This window comes from Moschus berezovskii, chromosome 1, assembly GCF_049115385.1.
Source record: "Moschus berezovskii isolate FMDL1 chromosome 1, NW_MosBer_1.0, whole genome shotgun sequence".
NCBI classification, from domain to species: domain Eukaryota; kingdom Metazoa; phylum Chordata; class Mammalia; order Artiodactyla; family Moschidae; genus Moschus; species Moschus berezovskii.
In genome coordinates this window covers 97,047,754-97,075,628 of record NC_142460.1, presented here as the reverse complement: position 1 = coordinate 97,075,628, position 27,875 = coordinate 97,047,754, and the positions used below count along the sequence as shown (strand labels likewise).

The 27,875-nt window shown below is 37.2% G+C and overlaps 1 protein-coding gene across 4 annotated transcripts in view; it reads right to left on the bottom strand.

Moving 5' to 3' along the window:
• Nucleotides 1-27,875, bottom strand: part of FGF12 (fibroblast growth factor 12) — a 638,357-nt gene that overhangs the window by 29,066 nt on the left and 581,416 nt on the right. For all 4 annotated transcript variants that reach the window (XM_088838230.1, XM_055407850.2, XM_055407859.2 and 1 more), the window contains one exon: nt 77-275. In XM_088838230.1, the coding sequence (XP_088694356.1) occupies nt 77-275 (199 nt within the window). The remainder of the gene's footprint in view (nt 1-76; nt 276-27,875) is intronic.

Sequence of the window (27,875 nt, the reverse complement as noted above, 5' to 3'; positions counted from 1 at the left end):
CTGAGTGAGAGGACAAAGAGCAGAACTGGCATCAACACACAGATCTGGATCTAAAGAAAAGAAGCTCGGCTCATACCTTCAATAGGTTTTGGTACAAAATGAGATGAGGGCTTGGTTTTCTTCACTCTGTTCCCCTTCATAATCTGACCTTCCTTATTGAGTCCCAAAAACCAAGCTCGGCCTGATTCTTGCTGACGGTACAGTGTGGAAGAATAGATCACATAGTAGTTTTCAAACACAGATTCCTTAAATTTGCATTCTGGAGTGAAAACATCCTGCAGAAAGATAAAAATGGAGATACAAAAGAGAGAAAGCTTTTAATAACATATCAACAATAAGCCTGAAGTATAGGCCCTCTGTTCAGAAAAAAAATGAGAAATAATTGCATGTAATTTCTGTTAGCATTTGGTTATAAAGATTTATCATACAAAATCAAGAAACAAGATTTCCTTTCTAAACAACTTTTTACTCCACAGAACACAATTGCTCAAGCTTGAATCATTCTTTGGGCTAAACTAATATCATTCAGGATTGTGCTCAAGTCCAAAATTAGACCTCAGTACAATGTTTATAAATTTATGAGAATGCTTATTATGCATTTTTGTGGCCCTTAGCATATAAAATGTAACACTGGAAATCAAAATATAACACAACCACAGCACATGCAGGCTTGAGCAGATGATTTTCAAGGGACAACCCTATATATTCATAAATCTGTTAAACAGCCAAAGCTTGTAACATAAAGTCACTAGTATACTAGCTGTTTTCTTAATATCAGTAACTTCCCGATTAACTTCTTTGAAACATTTTTTTACTTACTAATCAAGATTTCAGGTAAAGATATCCAGGAATATATTACTATTACATTGCTTGATCTCTAATGAAACATAGAATGAGCAATTTAGTTCAAGAAGGAACCTTAGGAGTCCTCTACCTCATCTCTATCACTTGATAAGTGACCATCAAAAGGTTATATGATTAATATAAAGTTAAACAACAACAAAATAACTGCATCCATGCCAGAACTTGTATTTATCACTTCATAATCTCAAGTTCACCTTTTCTGCCTCTCAAGTTCCCCTTTTCTACCTGAGTCTTGTTCAAGGACTTACAATGAGATTTTACAATCAATACAATAAAATCAAATTCTAACAAGCCAACTGAACAAAATGCATTTCATGGAAAGAAGAAATTTCTCCCCTTCAAAGAGAAACAGAAGAAAAGCAAATGTGACTGCATCTTCTTCAGCAGTAAACAATCCTTCAAGTAAACAAGAACCCTACATGACAAACACATTCACAATGGTCACTAGAGGAATCTCTTCCCTGGAACTCTTTCAAAGAAGGCAGTGATTGCATGCAGTTCCATATGGGGTTAAGTTACTGAGGAATATGTAGGACTAAAGCTGTTAAAACCGTGTCCTTGGAGGTGATTCTTCCAGACTAATCCCACAGATCCATTTGCAGAGAGATACAGTGATGCATCTATATGGACAGATGAAGGTTTTTAGTGATAAAGAAACCATCAAAAGGACTCTGTTTATTTTAAATGGTTCAAAAATTATAGGCCCAAAAAATGAGACTAAAAATTATGAGAAGGGAAACGGAAAGGTGGTTTTACACATTAAAATAACAATAATATTTCAATAAAAATTATTATATTGATAATCAAAATATGATGTCACAGAATACTCTGTTTTAAGTAAACATGATGGCTTAAGAATCAGAGAAACAATTGACTATGTGGTGCCATTTCATATCTGCTAAAATGACTATATCAAAAAAGATTCATAATGAAAAGTATTGGTGAGGATTTAGAAGAACTACAATCCTCATCCCTTGCTGGTAAAAATGTAAATAAATAATGCAGCAGCTGTGGGAAATAGTTTGGTAGTTCCACACAAGGTTAAACATCCAGTTACCACATGATCTAGTAATTCTACTTCTGGGTATGTACCTGTGAGAAACGAAGATATATGTCCATATGTGAACTTGTACACAAATATTCATAGGAGCATTATTCATAATGTGGAAACAATTCAAACATCTACTAATGGATAAACAGATAAACAAATGTGATATATCCATACAACGAAATATTATTTGGCCATTAAAAAGGATGGGGTACTGATTCAAGTGACAATACAGATGAATCTCAAAAACATTAAGCCAGACACAATAGGTCACATGTTGTACGATCCAATGTGTATGAAACGTACAGAACAGGCAAATACAGAGACAAAATATGGATTAGTGGCTGCCAAAAGCTGAGGAGATGGGTAAATGGGAAATGACAGCTTTCATGGAGAGACAAAAAGTATCCTGGGATTGGACTGCACAACTTTGTGGAAAAGAATTGAAGAATATAGTGTAAAAACATGCATTTTAGCGTAGGTGAATTATAAATAATTAAAAAAGAAAAAAGAAAATAAAAAAAGAAAGAATCATAAATAAGAAGGAAAGAATCAGAGCAATGAAGTGACTAGAGAAAGTGAGGGGGGAAAATGAAACTATAGTATATTCCTTGTCTGGCAACACAAAACATTCTAAATTATAGTCCTGTGCTCTGGACAATGGGCTCTCTTATGATCCTGTCTCAATATTTTTAGGACAGAGTTTAACAATTGTCAAATATGGGAATCAAAGTGATTCAAATTAAATTTATAAGATAAATTAAAAGTCCTGGCTTCCTTCTAGTACTAGGTTAAAAAGAGTTAGAAAAAGCTAAAAATTCACTACCGATTTTACTAGCTCTATTTTTAAAAAACAAATCCAAATAATCCCAAAGCTTTTGTTCAATATTAATGAACCCTAGATGCTAAAGGACTCTTCAAAACTCAGTGAATAAGTTCTACATATAAGATCTCAGACCTTATAACAGGAATTAGGAGAAATACAGGGGGCAAGGAATTGTGTGTAAATACATTTTATCAGACATGTAATACCTATTTAATTCACAGAAATATGAAAAATTGGAGATAGAGAGAAAGCTGCTGAGTGATAGTTCAATTTGCTGCCTTTATTTAACAAAGTAATGGAAGCCCATGATAGTGAAATAATTGTTTTATGAGTTGTAGGATATTAGTGGAAGATCCAGACCCTGGGCTAGAACCTGGACTCTGGCTACCAGTTCAGTACTTTTTCCAATGCCAACAATGCTTCCTTCCTATTTTGCCAAGCCTGCTTTAGGTACCAAGCTGTTGATTGGAGGCAAGCCATCATTAAACCCATGCCCACCTGGTATAGTTACTATGTTGTCTTTCATACATAATTTTATTTAATAAATAGTTAACTCCAAGGTTTCCACTTAGTTTCACAACTGTTTAAAGTCAGCTCCTAGAAAAGCAAAAGTCCAGAAAATTGGGCAGGGACTAAAATACTGGGGCATGAGCCAGTAATTAAGCCTGCAGCACAGATTGAGCCTTAAAATTCTGAGTTGGCAAATGGAGATCCCAGATAGAGCACTCCAGGTCATAATCAGATGTAAAAAGTCAAGTGGAGTATCCCATTTAAAATTTTAAAGAGGTGATTCAGAGTCAAAATTCAGAAATGAGGCAGTGATAATATCTGGTTGGTGGCGGGGCGGGGGAACATTTCAGGAGGAAAAAAATGGCAAAAGCTTCATGCAGGCACTTCTGTGGGGGCAGAGTCAATCTCCTAGAAATGGGGAGGAAAGCCTTAAGAACACTGAGCCAACTTGGGCTGTCATTCTAAGTGCAACCTTTACAATATGTTCACAATTTTCATTTCAATATAAAGTTGGGCATCAAAGAATTTTTTTGTGTGTGTGTGTCCCCTGCCATGGGGCCTTTTGTGGTTGTTGGTTTTAACTTGTTTTATGTTGCAGGCTATGTATCTGCTCAGCCTTGGTAAGTTTCAGATGGCCCATCTCATCTTTTTTTCAAATTTTTATTTTTTTACTTTTTATTTTATTTATTTTTATTGGAGGCTAATTATTTTACAATATTACATTGGTTGGTTTTGCCATACATTGACATGAATCCGCCCCGGGTGTACATGACTTCCCCCTCCCGAACCCCCCTCCCATCTCCCTCCTCCCCTTATCCTCCCTCTGGGTCATCCCCACATACCAGCCCCGAGCATCCTGTAACATGCATTGACCCTGAACTGGTGATTTGTTTCACATATGACAATATACATGTTTCAATGCCATTCTCCCAAACCATCCCACCCTCACCCTCTCCCACAGAGTCCCAAAGACTGTTCTATACATCTGTGTCTCTTTTGCTGTCTTGTGTACAGGGTTATCATTTGCATCTTTCTAAATTCCATATATATGCGTTAGTATATTATATTGGTGTTTTTCTTTCTGGCTTACTTCACTCTGTATAATAGGCTCCAGTTTCATCCACCTCATTAGAACTAATTCAAATGCATTCTTTTTAATGGCTGAGTAATACTCCATTGTATATATGTACCAAAGCTTTCTTATCCACTCGTCTGCAGATGGACATCTAGGTTGCTTTCATGTCCTGGCTATTATAAACAGTGCTGCAATGAACATTGGCATACATGTGTCTCTTTCAATTCTGGTTTCCTCGGTGTGTATGCCCAGGAGTGCGATTGCTGGATCATATGGAAGTTCTATAAAGAATTTATATCCTTGTGATTACCACACTATTAGTGTAATAGAAATCAAGAGTCTTATACTTGAAATAGGAAAATTGGGGTTTTGCTTCCAGACACATACATACTAGCTGTGGGATTTTAGGTAAGTGGTTAAACTTCTTTGAATTTCATATTTTTAATTGTAAGTTATTTTAAGGAAAACAAGATGATGGCTCTGAAAGCATGATGCAATGCACTTATAGAATTAAAAAAAAAAAACTCCAATGCACTATTATTCTTAATTTTTTTTTCTTATGGCAAGAAAAATAGAATCAATCACGTAACTAGACATTTAGTTCTGTGTTTTGTCATGTGTGTGTATGTGCTTAGTCGCTCAGTCACGTCAGACTCTTGAAAACCTCATGCACTGCAGCCTACCAGCCTCTCTCCATGGAATTCTCCAGAGATCAAACACAGGTCTCCGGTATTGCAGGTGGATTCTTTAAGATCTGAGCCAACAGAGAAGCCCAAAATATTGAAGTGGGTAAGTGTATCCCTTCTCCCACGCATCTTCCTGACCCAGGAATCAAACAGGGGTCTCCTGCATTGCAGGCAGATTCTTTACCATCTGAGTCACCTGGGAAGCACTGTTTTTTTCATAGATGATTATATTTGTTCCGGCATCCAGGACCTTATACCATAAATTAAGCTTTATCCTACACAGATTGTTCCCACTATAACTAAAACAAATAACACGTACATGTATTTTTAAAAATCATTGAAAGCTTTTAACATCAGCTTCAGTTTTCATTCCAATCCCAAAGAAAGGCAATGCCAAAAATGTTCAAACTACTGCACAACTGCACTCATCTCACATGCTAGCAAAGTAACACTCAAAAGTCTCCAGCTAGGCTTCAACAGTATGTGAATTGTGAACTTCCAGATGTTCAAGCTGGATTTAGAAAAGACAGAGGAACCAGAGATCAAATTGCCAACATCCATTGGATCATCGAAAAAGCAAGAGAGTTCCAGAAAAACATCTATTTCTGCTTTATTGACTATGCCAAAGCCTTTGACTTTTTCCACAATAAACTGTGGAAAATTCTTAAAGAGATGTTAATACCAGACCACCTGACTGGCCTCTTGAGACATCTGTATGCAGATCAGGAAGCAACAGTCAGAACAGGACACGGAACAACAGATTGGTTCCAAATAAGAAAAGGAGTACGTCAAGGTTGTATATTGTCACTCTGCTTATTTAACTTAGATGCAGAGTACATCATGAGAAACGCTGGGCTGGATGAACCACAAGCTGAAATCAAGATTGCCAGAGGAAATATCAATAGCCTCAGATATGCAGATAACACCACACTTATGGCAGAAAGTGAAGAAGAACTGAAGAGCCTCTTGATGAAAGTGAAAGAGGAGAGTGAAGAAGTTGGTTTAAAGCTCAACATTCAGAAAACTAAGATCATGGCAACCGGCCCCATCACTTCATGGCAAATAGAAGGGGAAAAAGTGGAAACAGTGAAAGATTTTCTTTTCTTGGGCTCCAAAATCCCTTCAGATGGTGATTGCAGCCATAAAACAAAAAGGCGCTTACTCCTTGGAGGAAAAGTTATGACCAACCTAGAGAGCATATTAAAAAACAGAGACATTACTTTGCCAACAAAGGTTCATCTAGTCAAGGCTATGGTTTTTCCAGTAGTCATGCATGATGTGAGAGTTGCACTGTAAAGAAAGCTGAGCACCAAAGAACTGATGCTTTTGAACTGTGGTGTTGGAGAAGATTCTTGAGAGTGCCTTGGACTGCAAGGAGATCCAACCAGTCCATCCTAAGGGAAATCAGTCCTGAATATTCATTGAAAAGACCGATACTGAAACTGAATCTTCATTACTTTGGCCACCTGATGTGAAGAACTTACTCTTTGGAACAGACCCTGATGCTGGAAAAGATTGAAAGCAGGCGGAGAAAAGGGTGACAGAGGGTGAAATGCTGGATGGCATCACCAACTCAATGAACATGAGTTTCAGTAAGCACCAGAAATTGGTGATGGACAGGGAAGCCTGGTGTGCTGCAGTCCATGGGGTCACAAAGAGTTGGACACGACTGAGCTGAAAGCTTTTAACAAAGACTTGGGCAGTCATGTACATTCAGATAAAGCTCTGAGGTTATAAAAATTATGTTCAGAATGACAATAAATCTAATGTGTAATAGAGACAGTCAGGTTTTGAGCCAAGGTGATAAAATCCTAGACTTTCTCAATAGATAATATGTAATTGAATGTAATTGAAGCAGAGTAAATAATTAGTATAAAGAGGGTTTTTTTTTTCCTTTGTAAAACTAACTACTACTTGTGTTTTACTCATGAATAATATTTGTTTAAGTCTATAGTCATGAGTGTTCAGTTCCACCTAGGTACATAGCAAGGCTCATAGAATAAACGGTTGTTGATGAAACAAAAATATCTCCATATGCACATCATGAGTGTAAATCTGTGAAATGCTAGGTTTCTTTGTCACATTTATTACTTCAAAATCTTTCCAAATCTTTAAGTTATTTAGCTTAAACTGACCTTGATTTCAGTAGAATATGACCTTTGATAGTGCTTTGAAATTAATTTTGAGCACTCACCTTTTTAGCAGCATTTGCAAAACATTTTTTGTTCTAGCATTGTATAAACCATTATATGTCCAATTCTTTTCACATTCCAAATGCCTATTCACTTTACGTTGTCTTGGAACACCCACCCATTTTATTCCAGACAATGAGTGAAGAATGAAACACTACTTAAGATCAAGGCCACCACTCAGGATCCTTTTCAGTCTCTGCCTATCCATCCAATTCTAAACTACTCTCTCCAGAATTCTTCTCTCTGACCCCCATCTTCATAGTTTCATACTCTAGCTTGATCCCTCTCCTGTGTTTCTTCCTGCTCTTCTCTCTGTACTTAGATCACTGATATCCTACTCAGGTTCTGGCTTTTTCTACGAGTCTCAGTCTCTGCCACTGCACAAGATGAGACCCTTCCTTCTCAGCCAGCCTCTAACTGTGCCTGTTGCCCCTCCATTTGAACGGTCTTCTCCTTTAAATGTATCATGAGGAACAAGGAGACAGAAATTTAGGGAATTTGATGGCTGTAAGGCTAAAATGTATTTCTTTCATGGTTGACTACCACTGCCAACAGTGTTTTCATCACGCACTAATTCCTCAACATGCCCACACTTTCTAACCCGCAAACTGTACGTAGTTCAAGTTGTCCTCTCTACTTCTCTATTTGCTAAAATAAAGAGAAACGCTCTTCCTTTCTTAGCTTCTCATTGTTTTACTTGTTTTAGTATAATATTTAATGCACTTTGTCTTGTATGATAATGGTTTTTCTTGTTCCTATCCTAAACACTGAGAGCTTTTGCTCACAAAGACACGGTCCTTATCAGAAGTCCAGCGTATGTAACACTCAATTTATTCTTGCTAAAGTAAATAATAAAAATATGTTAAGGAAACCACAAAGATAATGTGATAAGATGAACTGAATAGCAGTATTAACTCTTTCTTTAGCTGCATGATTTTGACTGTGCTATTTAATTTTGATATAACTTTGTTTTATCATCTATAAAGTAGGGGCAATAATTCTCATACTTAAAAACTTGGTGAAGATACTTAATACCTGCCCTTTTAGCAAATTCCAAATATACAATATAATATGGTTAACCATAGTCACATTCTTGTACATTAGTCTCCAGAACTAATTCACCTTGCATAAACTAAAATTTTGTACCCTTTTACCAACATCTCCCCATTTTTCCCTCCCCCAGGTTACCAACATTCTACTCCCTGCTTCTATGACTTTGACTATTTTAGATTCCAAATATCCAAATTCCACATATTTGTCTTTCTGCATTGATTTATTTCATTTTTCCCAATATCTGACAAGTTGTAGCAAATGGCAGATTTCTTTCAACGTTGAATTTCATATACATGCTATATACCCGATCTATTGTCTATTATCTATTTACCATCCATCCATCACATTTTCTTTATCTTTTATCTGTTGACCAGTACTTAAGTTGTTTTCTCATCTTGGTTATTGTGAGTAATACTGAAATAAATTTTGGAGTGCAGATATTTAAAATCCTGACTTCATTCTCTTTGGATATGTTCCCAAGGGGGATTGCAGGATCATAAGACAGTGTCATCACAACAAAAAAAAGGAAGAAAATGGTAGCTATCGATATGTTAATTAGTTTGATGTGATGAGTATTTCACAATGTATATGCATATCAAATCATCAAGCTGTAAAATTTTTAACTGCCAACTCTATCTCAATAAAGTTGGAAAAATCCACCATGGGTTACATTCAAGTACGGCTAAAATGAGATAACAGATAATGCCAAGTGTTGAAAAGGTTGTGGTGCAACTGGGTCTCTCATATGTAACTGATGGTAGAGTAAATTGGTAAAACCACTGATAAGCTATTGATATAGGTAAGTATATCCTATGATTAACAACTCTATTTCTGGATTTATACCCCAATGAAACCTGTCTAGCTATGTATTATTAATCAATCTATCTATTACTATCTTTAACTATCCCCCCAAAGACATGTATCATAGTGGCACTAATCATAACAACCCCCAAGTGGAGAAAACCCAAATGCCTGGGTATGTAATATATTCTAACAATAAGATACTACAGAACAATGAGAATAAACAAGCTACAACTATAATAATATGGATGATTCTCACCAACATAATGTGGAGAAAAATAAACCAGCTACATACTATTTATTTCAATTATATAAAGCTTAGAAGCAGGTAAAATTAATCTGTTGTAAAATTCAGGACAGCCATAACTTTGTTCATGGAGAATAATTAGTGAGATGAAGCAAGGGGAAGACTTTGGGGTGCTGGCCATGTGTTTCTTGGCAAATCAGTTCACCTCTTTGAACGTCAATTCCTTTATCAAAAAACTGAAGATAAGTTTACTACAGACTCATGGGGCTATAAAGATCAAATTATATAACCTATGTACAAGCTATCTGAAGGCCCATACAATTACTTGAAATCATTTCTTTTATATAGAAGACTCTGACTTCATAACTTAAAACATAAAAGTTTCTACATTTCATGGTGACAATTGCTTAGAATACATTTTTTTGAGAAGAAAAGAATGTTATGTGATTTAACCACAACCACTTTTTGCTCCTTCTAGCTTTACTAAATGTATGTTAAAATGCATGCTTTCCAACTCAAGTAGGAATCCACAACTTGTATAATTCTGTATGATTAATATAATCAAATGGTACCACAATTATGACTCATCTTCATCTGGTTCTTTGTAGAGCCCCATTTTTGTCTCACTGCTCTAGCGCCAATAATCCATGGGATGAAAGTGCACTGAATTAATGAATACTCATTGCACTTCAGCCACTGGTATCCTTGTTGTTTCTCAAAAATAACAAGCACGAAGCATCTCAAGTCCCACACAATTAATATTCTTTGTTCTTAGAAACCTCTTCAATAACATATTAACTGGCTTGCCCCTCATTTCCTTCAAGTCACCGCTCAAGTCCATCTCAGAGACCTCCCCTGATTACCTCACATAATTAGCACATCCTCCTGTCACATTCTAATTCTTCACCTTGTCTTCTCCTTCACAACCGAACATTACCGGGATAAGTTTTATGAAGGTAATTACTATGTTATATTTCCCTTAAATTCTCAACAGTCCTTGGAATTAAAAAAAAAAAATCTACTCCAACAAAATAATATGATGAAAAGACAGCCTGAGACCTGGGGTTTTATTCCTGTATATCTCTAATTTGTGTTCACATTGGGATGATCATTTCCTTCTTAGGCTCCTTCTTCCCCGAAATGAAAAAGTGTTGTTTGTTGAACTGGCAACCTAAAATGTTTTTTTGACTTAAACCTCCTATAGCTTTATCATTCATATTAAATAGTCACATAATTTCTTGTAATTAAGCAATTAAGATAAAATTTTGTTATTTCAAAAAATGTTTACTTACCAGAGAAATGGTAGTGATATATTGTTATTAAGAAAACAAAATGCAAAAGAAAAGGACATATAAGAAAATAAACTTTGCTATTATATGGGTAATTATGACTATTTAGTCTCCTTATGAAATGTAAAAATTACGGATTTTTCAAACATATGCTAGATACAAGGAGCTCTCTTGTCTCGATTTTTTCCTTTCCAATTGTAAACCAAAATCTAAACTCTTCTTAATGTTCAAACACATCTTTCCTGTTCGCTGTAAACTTTGCTTATTGGGTTGTTTATAAAGAAGGAATCAAGTACTTGATGATTCTTGCTACAATTTACATCCAACAGTTCCAGAGACCCACAGTTCCTTTAGTTTTAAGCTTTGAATATTTGGCTGTGAAGCTTCTGGTTCGCTAATTTCATTAGTGACTTTTAGATGCACAGAGCTTGAAAACCTTTGGAATATTAACAGTTGCTTTGTTAACTGTGTTGTCAGACATAATGATATTAAATCAAGCAAGAGAACTATTGTTCCCCATCCTGACAAAAGGCAAAGAAAATGCTGAAATACATTATCTTAAATGAAGCATTTTTTTAAAAAACTGAATTGCTTTGACTAGAACAAGTCTAATTTTATAACTGAAAAAACTGCCGATAGGGGAATCTTTATATACTTTTGAGATACATATTTGTTACTGGAAAACTCCTGAGTTAATTTCTCTAAAACTAAAAGTTCTTTGTTAACACTTTCTTTGCAAAATCTTACAAGGAAACAGGGTAAATTTATATCATCGTAAAATAATGAAAACTGTAGTGTACATAATTTTGGAGGCATATAGACACAAATATTCATCTCCCTGATTTTTAAACTTGGACAAGTTACTTAGTTTCCCTAAAGTTCACTTTTATTATCTGTAAGTTAACAGTAATCATGCCTTCACTGTAAGGTTATGATTATTAAACAAGAAAATGTAGGTATGCTTGGGACGTCCCTGCTGTCCAGTGGTTGAGACTTTACCTTCCAATGCAGCAGGTATAGGTTCGATCCCTGGTCTGGGGGCTAAGATACCACGTGGCCTCCCAGCCAAGAAACCAAAATGAAAAACAGATGCAATATTGTAACAAATTCAATGAAGACTTAAAAAAAGGGTCCACATCAACAACAACAACAAAAATCAGAAAGGAAAAAAAAGACAACAAGGTTATGCTAAACACAGTATATGGTATATTACTTTCTTTGCTTTATAATTTTCAGGTGATATTTGATATCACAAATGAGAATGGGTTCCCCTGAGCAGTAGGTTGAGAAAAGTCACTTTCCTTATGGAATCTTAATTATGTGTCCTGAGTTTCTCTTCCTTATAAGAAGCTAATCAAGGTTATACTGCTTAAGGTTCAATGTGGTCATCTACTTACAGAGCACATAGATAAATGTGACCATGTCTTTTTTTTCTAGTGGAGGATGTCTTTGACATTAATCTGAGATAAATGATGTGATGATATTACTTTCTAATGAGGTGTGATACAACATAGCCATCATATGGCTTACCCTTTAGCCAGAAGACTGAAAGTCTAGCGGTGGAGTGAGCAGTGAGAATTAGGAGAAGACCAATGGATAAGGGAATATGAAAGTGAAAGTGACAGTCGCTCAGTTGTGTCTGACTCTTTGAAACCCCATGGACTATACAGCCCATGGAATTCTCCAGGCCAGGATACCGGAGTGGGTAGCCTTTCCCTTCTCCAGGGGATCTTCCTGACCCAAGAATCAAACTGGGGTCTCCTGCATTGCAGGTGGATTATTTACCAACTGAGATATCAGGGAAGCTATAATGGAATATATCATGCTGCAGTTTACTGTTATCACCAGAATTATTTCCAGAAGTCTGAATGTTCTAGAGACAGAAAGCATACATTGGGGGAAGAATGCAATTCCCTAATTAAAAACATTATTAATTCTTATGAAGTGACCATGTACACAGTATGTAACCAAATACCCCTTTATGATTGAGTCTGAAAATCAAGTCAGAGGGTATACTGAATAGCCTCAACACATTTATGTAAGAGGTTGTGTGCCTCTGGTGCCTCAATCTCTGTCTTCCTTTCTGGGGATAAGGATGAAGGTAGGAATGTTTTCAAATTCCCCTATTTCAAGTTAAACAGTGTTACATCTTTTAGAAAGTCACTTGAATACTCTAAAGGACCCCAGAAATATCAACTAAGCATAGAAATATGTTTTTAAAACATGAAATTTCCAAATTTAAAAAATTTAATCTGTCAACTTCAATGAAGTCATAATAATCAATATCAAATTTAATTTCCTTTTATAAATGATTATAAAACTGGACAAAGTAGATAGGACTGCAGTTTCCAAACACTTGTCAACTAGAATTGCAGGGTTTTCTTCAAGAGAAGGAAAATGCTTTGGGATATGCACCATATTAACTCTGGCTTTATTTTTTCTTTCTTTTAAAAATTTATTTTATTGAAGTATAGCTGATTTACAACCCTGACTTTCTTCAAGGGCCACTTTTCAACCTTGATATGGAAAGGTGAAGTTGAAGTATAGCCAGTTGGTTTTTTGAGCTATGGTATTAGAAACTGGAGTTTGGAACTAATAAGGGGACTTGAGTTTCTGCAGAAAGGTGCCAAAGAAAAGGAGACTGGTGGCATTAAGGGTAGGAGTCTGTATGGGAATTTCCTGAGGGTCCTGTGTTTATGGATATACTGCATATGCTCAGAATGAGATTCCTCAACTAGCATAGAATAGCTACTGCAAGTTTGAGAACTGAATAAACATACCAGAGTTCAGCAGGGCTGGAATATGATGAACTTCTAGACAAGCCAGAAATAAACACATTTGAAATTTGTTGAAGACCTCAAAAGACCATATTACTCTAAATAAGGTTTTCCTCCACCCCCAGACTAAAGACAGAAGCAAAATAATCAAGACCTAAACATACATACATACACACACACACACACACACACACACACCCCAACAGGATCAAGAAAATCTATTATTTAATCTAAATGTCAGGAAAAAAGCATACTCATACAGATATCAAACACACAATAAAATTATAAAACATGGATACAAGCAAGGCAATGTAATCCATAATTAAGCAATCAACAGAAAAGACCACAAGATGACACTGATGTTAGAATTAATAGATAGGATTTTAAAATAGCTCCTATTAAAATGCCACATGACTTAAAGAAAAAGGACATAATGAGTAAACAAATAAAAAGTATCAGTGAAAATTGGAAGTGGTGATTAAAAGAAAGAAACAACCTTTCTAGAATTGAAAATAACAATATTTAAGAGAAAAACCCTGGATGTATTTATTGACAGATTACAAACTGGCAAATAAAAGTATCAATGAACCTGAAGACAGAGTAAATGAAATTATCCAGGCTAAAACAGACAGATAAATATTTAAATCTCCCCAAACATAAAACAGTACCAGTAACCACTGACAGTACCAAACTGTCTAGCTATGTTGAAGAAAAAGAAATAGAATTAAGTAGAAAAAAAATGGTTAAAATTTCTCAAATATGGTAAAAAAAAATTTCTTCTGATCCACATCAAAGAAGTTTAGCACACTCTAAGCAGGAGAAATAAATCAAAATTATGCTCCAAGCACATTATAACCAAACTTCTGAAAGATAAAGAAAAAGTTAAAATGAAACAAAGAAGGTACAAAGACACATGAAACACAGGCAGACAATGGCAGCTAGAGGACAATGGACGGAAGTCATTAAAATGCAGAAATAAAAAACAAATTGAATCTATAATTCTATATCCAGTACAAATATCCTTCAAAGCTGGTAAGATAAAGTAAAAATATTTTCAAACAAACAAAATGAGTGAATTCATTTTTAGAAGACTTGCATTATAATGGGTTTGGGTTTGGGGAGATCCCCCAGAGAAGGGAACAGCTACCCACTCCAGTATTCTGGCCTGGACAATTCCATGGTCTGTATAGTCCATGGAGTCACAAAGAGTCGGACACGACTGAGCAACATTCACTGTGCTTTTGGACTTCCCTGGTAGCTCAGCTGGTAAAGAATCTGCCTGCAGTGCAGGAGACCCTGGTTTGATTCCTGGGTTGGGAAGAACCCTTGGAGAAGGGATAGGCTACCCATTCCAGTATTCTTGGGCTTCCCTGGTGGCTCAGCTATAAAGAATCCACCTGCAATGTGGGAGACTTGGGTAAGATCCCTGGTTTGGGAAGATTCCCTGGAGAATCCAATACTCTGGTCTGGAGAATTCCATTGACAGAGGAGCCTGGCAGGCTGCTGTCCATGAGATCACAGAGTCAGACATGACTGAGCAACTTTCACTCACTTACAGTATAATAAATGCTGCTGCTGCTGCTACTAAGCCGCTTCAGTTGTGTCTGACTCTGTGCGACCCCATAGACGGCAGCCCACCAGGCTCCCCCATCCCTGGGATTCTCCAGGCAAGAACACTGGAGTGGGTTGCTATTTCCTTCTCCAATGCATGAAAGTGAAAAGTGAAAGTGAAGTCACTCAGTCTCCTAGCGACTCCATGGACTGCAGCCTACCAGGCTCCTCTTTCCATGGGATTTTCCAGTCAAGAGTACTGGAGTGGGTTGCCATTGCCTTCTCCATAATAAATGCTAAAAGATGCTATTTGGACTGAAAGGAAATTATACTGGATGGAAACTAGGTTACATAGGAAAGGATAAATACCACTGGCAATCATAAACATGTTGATAAATATAAAAGAACACACTTTTTTTTCTTTTACTATTTTAAAGCATAAATAACATTGCACTGAGAGGGCTATAACATAAAAACATACACATGAAAATGCAGAAAGAAGACAGGTTTAATTTAAATATATTATTTTAAGGTTCTTATAGTATATGTGAGGTGTTTAACATTAATTCTAAGTCAACTATCATAAAGTAAGAATCACTGCTGTACTTTCTACAGAAAGAACTACAAATTCAAAAGGGTAGAACTAAGAAGGTAACACAGGAATTAAAATGAGTCATAAAAGCATTAATTAAACAAAAATAAACAAGAAGAAAAATGGAAAAATAAAAGTGAGTTGAGATAAATAGAAAACAAACAGCAAGGTGGTAGTTTAAACCCAATCATAGCAATTTAAACCCAATTCATTGCAAAAAGAGCATCCACTCCAACTAGAAGGCAGAGCCTGGCTGTCTGATCAAAAATGCAAAACTCAACAATACATTATCTAGAAGTGACAACCATAAGTCTCACAGAGGTCAAAAGTAAAAGTGTGAAGAACATATACCCAAGTCAACAGTAAGCACAGATGCATGCATGCTCAGTCACTCAGTTGTATCCAACTTTCTGTGACCCCATGGACCACCAGGTTCCTCTATCCATAGAATTTTCCAGTCAAGAATACTGAAGTGGGTTGCCATTTCCTACTCCAGGAAATCTTCCTGACCCAGGAATTGAACTCACGTCTCCTGTGTCAGATTCTTTACAATTGTGCCATCTGGGAAGCCCAAGCATAGATTTGGCTATAGTAGAATCGGATGAAACATGCTTCAAGACAAGGAGTACTACCAGAGGTAAAAAGGAACATTTCATAATAATCAAGGGTCAGGGTATCAGGATCCAGACATAATAACTCTACTTATGTAGTTGTCCTTGGACAGTAAGGAGATCAAAATAGTCAATCCTAAAGGAAATCAACCTTAAATATTCACTGGAAGGACTGATGCTGAAGCTGAAGTTCCAATACTTTGGCTGCCTGATGCAAAGAGCTGACTCATTAGAAAAGACCCTGATGCTGGGAAAGATTGAGCGCAGGAGGAGAAGGGGGTGACAGAGGATGAAATGGTTGGATGGCCTCACAGTCTTAATGGATTTGAGCAAAATCCAGGAGATAGTGAGGACAGGGAAGCCTGGTGGGCTGCAGTTCATGAGGTCGCAAAGAGTCGAATCATAAATAGTAATAATAATATCTCAAAATATATGAAACAAAAAGCAACAGAAGGAAAAGAGGTAACAAATAAATACACAAACACAGTTAAATATTTTAATATTTCTCTCTCAACAACTGTTAGAAGACATACAGCAAAACTTGGTAAAGGTACAAAAAACTCTGAGGACTATCAAATTACTCGATTTAATCAATATTGTAGAACACGATTCCAAACAACAGTGGAACGAATATTTTTCGAATGCATATAGAACATTCACTAAGCAAATGCTGACCCTTATAGAAAGACAAAAGACTAATACTTTATAGAGTATGATCACTAACAAAAACAAAATTAAATTAATAAAATTAAACATATTAAAAATCCTTGAATGCTTGGAATTAGACTTATCAAAAACCCATGGTCCATGGAAGAAATCACAAAGGGTACCAAAAATAGTTCTAACTTAATAATAACAAAACACAAAATATTAAAGTTAGTAGGATGCAGCCAAAAGTATACTATTAGGAAAAGGGAATAAATTCTCAGTATAATGCACATACCTACCCATTGACTCTCTTCTGGGAATATGACCTGTGATATAATAGCACATATTCAAAATGGAGTAAGTTCAAGATTGTATTCAGTATAAAAGGAAAAATATAAGCATCTGAATGCAGAGTTCCAAAGAATAGCAAGGAGAGATAAGAAAGACTTCCTCAGTGATCAATGCAAAGAAATAGAGGAAAACAACAGAATAGGAAAAACAAGAGACCTCTTCAAGAAAATTAGAGATTCCAAGGGAACATTTCATGCAAAGATGGGCTCGATAAAGGACAGAAATGGTATGGACCTAACAGAAGCAGAAGATATTAAGAAGAGGTGGCAGGAATACACAGAAGAACTGTACAAAAAAGATCTTCACGACCAAGATAGTCACGATAACGTGATCACTGACCTCGAGCCAGACATCTTGGAATGTGAAGTCAAGTGGGCCTTAGAAAGCATCACTACGAACAAAGCTAGTGGAGGTGATGGAATTCCAGTTGAGCTATTTCAAGTCTTGAAAGATGATGCTGTGAAAGTGCTGCACTCAATATGCCAGCAGATTTGGAAAACTCAGCGCTGGCCACAGGACTGGAAGAGGTCAGTCTTCATTCCAATCCCAAAGAAAGGCGATGCCAAAGAATGCTCAAACTACCGCACAATTGCACTCATCTCACACGCTAGTAAAGTCATGCTCAAAATTCTCCAAGCCAGGCTTCAGCAGTATGTAAACCGTGAACTCCCAGATGTACAAGCAGGTTTTAGAAAAGGCAGAGGCACCAGAGATCAAATTGCCAACATCCGCTGGATCATGGAGAAAGCAAGAGAGTTTCAGAAAAACATCTATTTCTGCTTCATTGACTATGCCAAAGCCTTTGACTGTGTCGATCACAATAAACTGTGGAACATTTTGAAAGAGATGGGAATCCCAGACCACCTGACCTGCCTCTTGAGAAACCTGTATGCAGGTCAGGAAGCAACTGTTAGAACTGGACATGGAACAACAGACTGGTTCCAAATAGGAAAAGGTGTACGTCAAGGTTGTATATTGTCACCTTGCTTATTTAACTTATATGCAGAGTACATCATGAGGAACGCTGGGCTGGAAGAAGCACAAGCTGGAATCAAGATTGCTGGGAGAAATATCAATAACCTCAGATATGCAGATGACACTACCCTTATGGCAGAAAGTGAAGAGGAACTCAAAAGCCTCTTGATGAAAGTGAAAGAGGAGAGTGAAAAGGTTGGCTTGAAGCTCAACATTCAGAAAACAAAGATCATGGCATCTGGTCCCATCACTTCATGGGAAATAGATGGAAAAACAGTGGAAACAGTGTCAGACTTTGTTTTTTTGGGCTCCAAAATCACTGCAGATGCTGATTGCAGCCATGAAATTAAAAGACGCTTGCTCCTTGGAAGGAAAGTTATGACCAACCTTGATAGTATATTAAAAAGCAGAGACATTACTTTGCCAACCAAGGTCCGTCTAGTCAAGGCAATGGTTTTTCCCGTGGTCATGTATGGATGTGAGAGTTGGACTGTGAAGAAAGCTGATCGCCGAAGAATCGGTGCTTTTGAACTGTGGTGTTGGAGAAGACTCTTGAGAGTCCCTTATACTGCAAGGAGATCCAACCAGTCCATTCTAAAGGAGATCAATCCTGGATGTTCATTGGAGGGACTGATGCTAAAGCTGAAACTGCAATACTTTGGCCACCTCATGCGACGAGTTGACTCACTGGAAAAGACTCTGATGCTGGGAAAGGTTGGGGGCGGGAGGAGAAGGGGACGACGGAGAATGAGATGGCTGGATGGCATCACCAACTCTGTGGACATGAGTTTGAGTGTACTCCGGGAGTTGGTGATGGACAGGGAGGCCTGGCATGCTGTGATTCATGGGGTCGCGGAGAGTCGGACACGACTGAGCGACTGAACTGAACTGAACTGAACTGAACATCAAAATACTGAAAAATAGAAATGTCCTTCAATGAGGTATTGGTTAAATAAATCCTGGCATAGTGATATAATGTAATATTATATAGCTGCTAAAGACAATAACGGAGAAGGCAATGGCAAGCCACTCCAGTACTATTGCCTAGAAAATCCCCTGGATGGAGGAGCCTGGTAGGCTGCAGTCCGTGGGGTCGCTAAGGGTCGGACACAACTGAGCAACTTCACTTTCACACATTGGAGAAGGAAATGGCAACCCACTCCAGTGTTCTTGCCTGGAGAATCCCAGGGATGGGGGAGCCTGGTGGGCTTCCGTCTATGGGGTCACACAGAGTCGGACACGACTGAAGTGACGCAGCAGCAGCAAAGACAATAAAGCAGTTAAAGACTCTTTTAGAAAGATCTCCATGATGCACACACAGTTCGATAAAAGAAGAAATCTATAAATGTTTATTTGCACATATCACCATTTGTATTAAATACACACAGTTAAAATGCAAACACATATGAATCTGTACATTCTACCATTTGTGTTCAATATGCACAAACACACAAATAGTTATTTGATTGTGTTATGTTTAGAAAGTCTTTTGAAGTATATACTAGAAACTGATAATATGTTTGCCTCCTGGGAAGAGACTTGCAGTGGTTGGAGAACACAGACTTTCCTCTACGCTTGTGTTACTGTTTGAAACAACAAGTTAAATTAAGAAGGAAAAAAAAATTAGACAAGTGAAACAAATGGACTAACAAGATGTGGCTCTCAGACCTCTAATAATGAGTGCAGTTGTTATCACTCTTTCACACAGGTGTCCTGTATTCCCAGAGCCACTAATTGAAGAGATTGTCTTTTCTCCACTGTATATTCTTGTCTCTTTTGCCATAGATTAATTGACCATTAGGGCATGGGCTTGGAATGAGATGGTTAGATAGCATCAATGACTCAATAGATAGGAGTCTGAGCAAACTCCTGGCATGCTACAGTCCGTGGGGTCGCCAAGAGTCAGACACAACTTAATGACTGAAAACAACAAAAAGGGCATGGGCTTATTTCTGAGCTCTCTATCTTGTTTCATTGATCTATATGTGTGTTTTTGTGCTAGTACCATACTGTTTTGATCACTGCAGCTTTGTAGAAAATCTGAAGTCAGGAAGCCTGATTCTCCCAGCTGTGTTCTTCCCTCTCAAGATTATTTTGGCTATTCCAGATCTTTTGTGTTTACATACAAATTTTAAAATTATTTGTTCTGGTGAGTATGTTCTCTAATACCACATGCAAAAATAGACTCAAAATGGATTAAAGACATAAATCTAAGGCCAGATACCATAAAAATTGCAGAAAAACATAGGCAGGACACTTTTTGACATACATTGCAGCAATATCGTTTTTGGATTTGTCTCCTAAAATAAAATAAAAACAAAAGTAAAGAAATGGGGCATAATTAAATTTAAAAGCTTTAGCACAGCAAAGGAAACCATCAACAAAATGAAAAGACAACCTACTGAATGGGCAAAATTTTTTACAAATTATATAACCAACAAGGGATTAATATTCAACATATATAAACAGCTCATGCAACTCAACATCAAAAAAAAGAAAAGCAAACAACCCAACTGAAAAATAGGCAGGACTAAATAGATATGTTTCCAAATGGAAAGGCAGGTGGTCAACAGGCACATGAAAAGATGCTCAACATCATTAATTATCAGGGAAATGCAAATCAAACCACACCAAGAAATCACTTCATGCCTGTCAGAATGACCAACATCAAAAAACCAAAAACAAACAGGTAGCAATGTTGGTTAGGATGTGTAGAAAAGGAAACTCTTGTAAACTGTTGATGAGAATGTAAATTGCTGCAGCCACTGTGAAAAACAGTATGGCAATTTCTCAAAACACTAAAACTAGAACTACAATATGACCTAGCAATTGCACTACAGGACATATATCCTTAAAAAAGCTGCAAAACACTAATTCAAAAGATACATGCACCGCAATGTTCAGAGCACTGTTTGCAATAGACAAGATATGGGAGCAACCTAAGTGTTCAACAGCAAATGAATTGATAAAGAAGTGGTACATATATACATGTAAAATTCTGCCATTTGTAGCAACATGGATGGACTCAGAGGGTATTATGCTAAGTGAGAGCCTCTTGATGAAAGTGAAAGAAGAGAGTGAAAACACTGCTTAAAACTCAACATTCAAAAAACTAAGATCATGGCATCTGGTCCCATCATTTCATGGCAAACAGATGTGGAAACAGTGACAGACTTTATTTTCTTGGGCTCCAAAATCACTGAAGATGGCAACTGCCGTCATGAAATTAAAAGACATTTATTCCTTGGAATAAAATCTATGACAAACCTAGACAGTTTATTAAAAAGCAGAGACATTACTTTGCCAACAAATGTCCATCTAGTCAAAGCTATGGTTTTTCCTGTCATGTATGGATGTGAGAGTTGGATCATAAAGAAGGCTGAATGCTGAAGAATTGATGGTTTTGAACTGTGGTGTTGGAGAAGACTCTTGAGAGTTCCTTGGACAGCAAGGAGATCAAACCAGTTCATCCTAAAGGAAATCAGTCCTGAATATTCACTGGAAGTACTGATGCTGAAGCTGAACATTCAATACTTTGGTCACCTGATGAGAAGAACTAATTCACTGGAACAGACCCTGATGCTGGAAAAGACTGAAGGCAAGGGAAGAAGGGGACGACAGAGGATGAGATGGTTGGATGGCATCATGGACTCCACTGACATGAGTTTGAGCAAGTTCCAGGAGTTGGTGACGGACAGGGAAGCCTGGCATGCTACAGTCCATGGGGATGCAAAGAGTTGGACATGACTGAGCAACTGAACTGAATTGATGCTAAGTGAAATAAGTCAGACAGAGAACGACAAGTGCTGTATATTACTTATATGTGGAATCTAAAAAAAATACAAAAATTAGTGAATAAAACAAAAAAGAAGCAGATTCACAGATACAGAGAACAAACTAGTGGTTACCAGTGAAGGGTGGGTAGGGGAATCGTAGGGGTGAAGGAGAGGGAGGTACAGATTATTAGATGTAAGACAGGCTCAAACATGCATTGTTTAACACAGCAAATGTAGCCAATACTTTACAATAATTGTAAATGGAAAGCAACCTTTAAAACTGTATAAAATTTAAAAACTAAAAAAAGAATATAGCCAGTAAAAGAGGGTTTCCCTGGTGGCTCAAACGGTAAAGAATTTGCCTGCAATGTGGGAGACCTGAGTTCAATTTCTGTGTCAGAAGATCCCCTGGAGAAGGGATGGCAATATACTAGAGTAGAGCACTGGAGTGTTCTTGTCTGGAAAATTCCATGGACAGAGAAGCTTGGCAGAATTGTAGTCCATAGGGTCGCAAAGAGTTGGATACGACTGAAGCGGCTTAGCAGGCACACACATGCAATAAAGGGTTTTTCTAGGGGGTAACGTGTCACCAAGAAATGTGTTCTTAGTCACTCAGTCGAGTCCGAGTCTTTGCCAACCCATGGCCTGCAATACTCTTCTGTCCATGGAATTCTCTAGGCAAGAATACTGGAGTGGGTAGCCATTCCCTTCTCCAGGGGATCTTCCCAAATAGGGATCAAACTCAGGTCTCTTGCATTTCAGGTGGATTCTTTACCATCTGAGCCACCAGGGAAGCCCATGTGTCACCAAAGGGATGCTCTATAACTATCCCCACTATCATTAGGGAGAAACAACCCCAGAATTTGCTTGTGTTACTTGTTCATTGAGTTTAAATTACACTTTCGTTTAAACATCTTCTTGGCAGTGATTACAGTGCTCAGTGACTGAAACATTTCTCAGTGAGGAGCTACTGTAATGGCCAATGAAAGAAAAATACAGGCTGGAATGCACCCTGACTACAGAGCACCTGTGATGTGGGAATGCTGTTATATTGCCGTGAGGCATGGCAGACACCACAAATCCTTTTCTTAATCTGAAAAAGTGTAAGAAAAAAAGGCAAAGCAAAAGAATCCTGGTATAATGTAAGTACCCAGCAGGTGTGAGTAGATTGAGACTTGATATTATATCCCTCAGCAATGCTCTAAAACCACCTCTCACAGATGTGTTCTGCTCAGTCTCAATCAAGCCTGCATGCACCATAACACCAGCCACTTTCATTTCAACAGCCTAAAGAGTAATCTGCTAGACAAACAGTTCTGATAGATCTAAAAAGCTAGAGCTGTGGGTTTTTTTTTTTTTTTAAACATCTTCGCTGCAATGCTTCTTGCTGTGATAATGACTCCTCAGAAGGATAATTCAAAGTAAACATATTCACCACTAAATAGGAATGAAGAGAGAGGGCTTGGATTGCTTTTTGCTTTTCTTTTCTGAAGTCCTAGGTTACTGAATAATATAATTTACCTCTATCATGCTTCAAATATATTATCACTCAGGCAAAGAGATGATAAGCATATTTTTTGGCTTCATAAAACAAAGAAAGTTTGTAAGTTCTGTTCTTATGATTAACAGAACCCTTGAAATTATTTAGGGCTTGTAATACATAGTCTGATTCTCCATTTTACAGATAAAGAAATAAAGGTTCGGGGCTTCCCTAGTGGTTAAGTGGTAAAGAATCCACCTGCAATGCAGGAGACACGGGTTTGATCCCTGAGTCAGAATGATGCCCGGGAGAAGAAAATGGTAACCCACACCAATATTCTTGCCTGGGAAATCCCATGGACAGGGGAGTCTGGCGGGCTACAGTCCATAGGTTGCAAGAGTCGGACATGACTTAGCGACTAAATCATAACAAAAACAACCAATGGGAGGAAAATTACACATCATGCTTATAGGTAACAGCAGAGTCAGGAAGGGAATACAGTCTTCTCTCTGGGGATCTTCCCTCATTATACCATAAGGCTCTGGTTATGATTTCTGTGCTTCTATCATTAAGAATGATTAGGTGAAACAGGCTTTCACTTATAATTGTGCATATTTTCCATTAATCAAGTGACTTTGACCAATGTGCTTCAGTTACTATCTGAAGCACAGTTAATATAACTGTGCTTACCTGTTACAGTGAGCACATTGTTTTTAGCCATTTTGGTGGTAGGTAGTGAGATTTTGCTCCTATGATTTCATGAGAGGAACACTGGCAAAACAGGAGGCAGAAGGCAGAAAGAGGTGATCATTTAAATACAAACAGGACAAAAACAGTGAGCTTGACTGATGGATTGAATAGGGATCGTGAATGGAAATCAGATTATATTTTTCCAAGTGGACTGGAATTTGTGTAAAAAGGGAACACTGGGTGAAAGAGGAGCTTGCCCATCCAGCATGTAAGTTTACAGCCATCCTACTACCTAATGGTCTTATCAATGCACATTTTTAATTTGATTAATTTATAATTCAGGACTCATGATTTAATCCTAGAGTAATTTTCTTTTGCACACTAAAAGGTGACAAGTCACTTAATTATAGCATCTTCTCAAACCCAACAAAAATTGTAGACCAAGGAAATGATTTTGCAAGCATGAACGTTTATTTACCTACATTCCCATTTGTATAGTTTTTGGCTACAAATCCAGAAAAAGAAAAGAATCATATATGTGCGGATAATTCATGTTCTTTACCATCAGACTGCTAAATCATGTCATCTGTATGCATCTATCTTCATAGGTCATTTGTTACATACTTTTCATCACCCATAGATCCCATCATAATATTTCATTTATTGTTTCTGCTGCACTTTTATATGTGGCAAGTCCTCCCACCTATATTTGCAACTCCAAATCTCAATTATTCTTAAAGACATAATTTAAATTCAACTCCCTTCATAAAATCATCTCATCTGGTCATCCAAAAATCAACTCATCCTCTTCTGATTCCAACAACAGAAATGTATATGTTGCTTTCAACATAATGTTTACTTTTATTGCATATCTTGTATATCAATATATGTTTTCAAATATGATCTTACTAAGTACAACTTATTTGTGATCAAGGTATTTCTCATAGCAGTACCTGCACCTGGGAGCTTCTTTATAAATGTTTGTGAATGAATGACAGAATGAATGAATATAGCCTTTTCCCAATGTCTGAAAAAGTCTTAGCAATGGTTCATCAACCCTAGTACAGATATATTAAAGAGCTAAACTTCCTTTGAACCAGCATACAAACAAAATTCAAAAGTCAACCATTCACATTTTTTAATTTCTTTGTTTTATAAAGTTACCGCTAACAATCAATAGACTAATTGCCTAAAAGGAAATGCAATTTTTTCTTTCATAAGTATCTGAAAAACAGGGAAACGTACTTTAAAAAGTAAACAGGAGTATACATTCTCAGGGAGCCTATAGTATGACAGAATAAACATGAGTGTGAAACAGCACTCTTTTCACATTCTATGCTAGCCTACAAAAGGAATATTTCATGTAGGGTGTCTATAAGAGATACTAACTCTTTTTTGAATTAAGAACCAATTATGTAAAAATTCAAATATAGTTTAACTTGATAAAAACCATTAATATATACTAAGCAAAGCAAACAAATGGTATCTGGGCCTTGAGGAATATAAGTACAGTCCTAATGTTTCATTTTTGATGTTAAACAAGCCCATTCTTGTGATATACCTTCAAATGTCACAATTCCTATGCAGTTCATGTCTACATACATCCACTATGTCATATAAAATATTACATAATTTTCTGTTACTTTTTTTAAAATATTTTTTTAAAAAATTGAAAATATGGTTGATTTCAAATGCTGTGATAGTTTCAGGTATACAACAAAGTGAATGAATTTTATGTGCATATATGTCTATCTTTTTAGATTATTTTCCCTTACAGGTTATTACAATATATTGAGTACAGCTCTTATTGGTTATCTATTTTATACGTTCAACTCATTTCAGTCCCTCAGTCATGTCCGACTCTTTGCGACCCCGTGAATCACAGCACGCCAGGCCTCCCTGTCCATCACCAACACCTGGAGTTTACCCAAACCCATGTCCATCGAGTCAGTGATGCCATCCAGCCATCTCATCCTCTGTGGTCCCCTTCTTCTCCTGCCCCCAACACCTCTCAGCATCAGGGTCTTTTGAAATGAGTCAACTCTTCACATGAGGTGGCCAAAGTACTGGAGTTTCAGCTTCAGTATCAATCCTTCCAATGAACACCCAGGACTGATTTCCTTTAGGATGTACTGGTTGGATCTCCTTGCAGTCCAAGGGACTCTCAAGAGTCTTCTCTAACACCATAATTCAAAAGCATCAATTCTTCGGCACTCAGCTTTCTTCACAGTCCAACTCTCATATCCATACATGACCACGGGAAAAACAATAGCCTTGACTAGAAGGACCTTTGTTGGCAAAGTAATGTCTCTGCTTTTTAATATGCAATCTAGGTTGGTCCTAACTTTCCTTCCAAGGAGTAAGTGTCTTTTAATTTCATGGCTGCAGTCACCATCTGCAGTGATTTTGGAGCCCCAAAAATAAAGTCTGACACTGTTTCCACTGTTTGCCATGAAGTAATGGGACCAGATGCCATGATCTTAGTTTTCTGAATGTTGAGCTTTAAGCCAACTTTTTCACTCATACGTACTAGCATGTATATGTTAATCCCAAACTCCTCATTTATCCCTCCCTCTCCCCTTTGGCAACCAGAAATTTGTTTTCTATGTCTGTGAGTCTATTTTTTTTTTGTATATAAATTCATCTCTATCATCTTTTTTTTTAGATTTCACATATAAGTAATATCCTATGATATTTGTCTTACACTCTCTGGCTTATTTCATGTAATATGATAATTTCTAGGTCCATCAACATTGCTACAAATGGTGTTATTTCATTCTTTGTGTGCTAATATCATTTGCATGGAACACAATATATCCCAGATAGCCAAAGCAATCTTGAGAAAGAAAAATGGAGCTAGGGGAATCAGGCTCACTGACTTCAGACTACACTACAAACCTATACTATTAACACAGCTGATGGTCAATTAATCTATGAAAAGCATGCAAGAATATATAATGGAAAAAAGTCTCTTCAATAAGAGATATTGGGAAAACGAGACAGCTACATGTAAAATGTTCAAACTTTCTAACACCACACACAAAAATAAACTCAAAATAGATTAAAGGCCTAAATATAAGACCAGAGGGGCTTCCTTGGTAGCTCAGTTGGTAAAGAATCCTCCTGCAATGCAGGAGACCCTTGAATTCTTGGGTAAGAAAGGGTTTGATTCCAGGGTAGGGAAGATCTGCTGGAGAAGGGATAGACCACCCACTCCAGCATTCTTGGGCGTCCCTGTTGGCTCAGCTGGTAAAAAATCTGGCTGCAATGCAGGAGACCTGGGTTTGATCCCTGGGTTGGGAAGATCCCCTGGAGAAGGGAACGGCTACCCACACCAGTATTCTGGCCTGGAAAATACCATGAACTGTATAGTCCATGGGGTTGCAAAGAGTCGGACACAACTGAGCAACTTTCACTATCACCAGATACTATAAAACTCCTAGAGGAAAACAAAGGCAGAACACTCTTTGACACAAATCACAGCAATGTGCATTTGGATTCGTCTCCTAGAGTAAAGGAAATAAAAACAAAAATAAGCAAATAGGACCTAATTAAACTTACAAGCTTTTGCACAGGAAAGGAAACCAATAAACAAAATGAAAACACAAACCTACAGAATGGGAGAAAATATTTGCAAATGATGTGACACGCAAGATATTAATCTGCAAAATATACAAAGAGCTCATATAGTTCTAAAGCAAAAACAAATGAACAAATAAATGAATCAAAAAGTGGGCAGATCTTAAATAGACATTTCTCCAAAGAAGACATACAGATGGCCAACAGGCAGATGAAAAAAAAAAATTCAAAATCACTAACAGTTCAGTTCAATT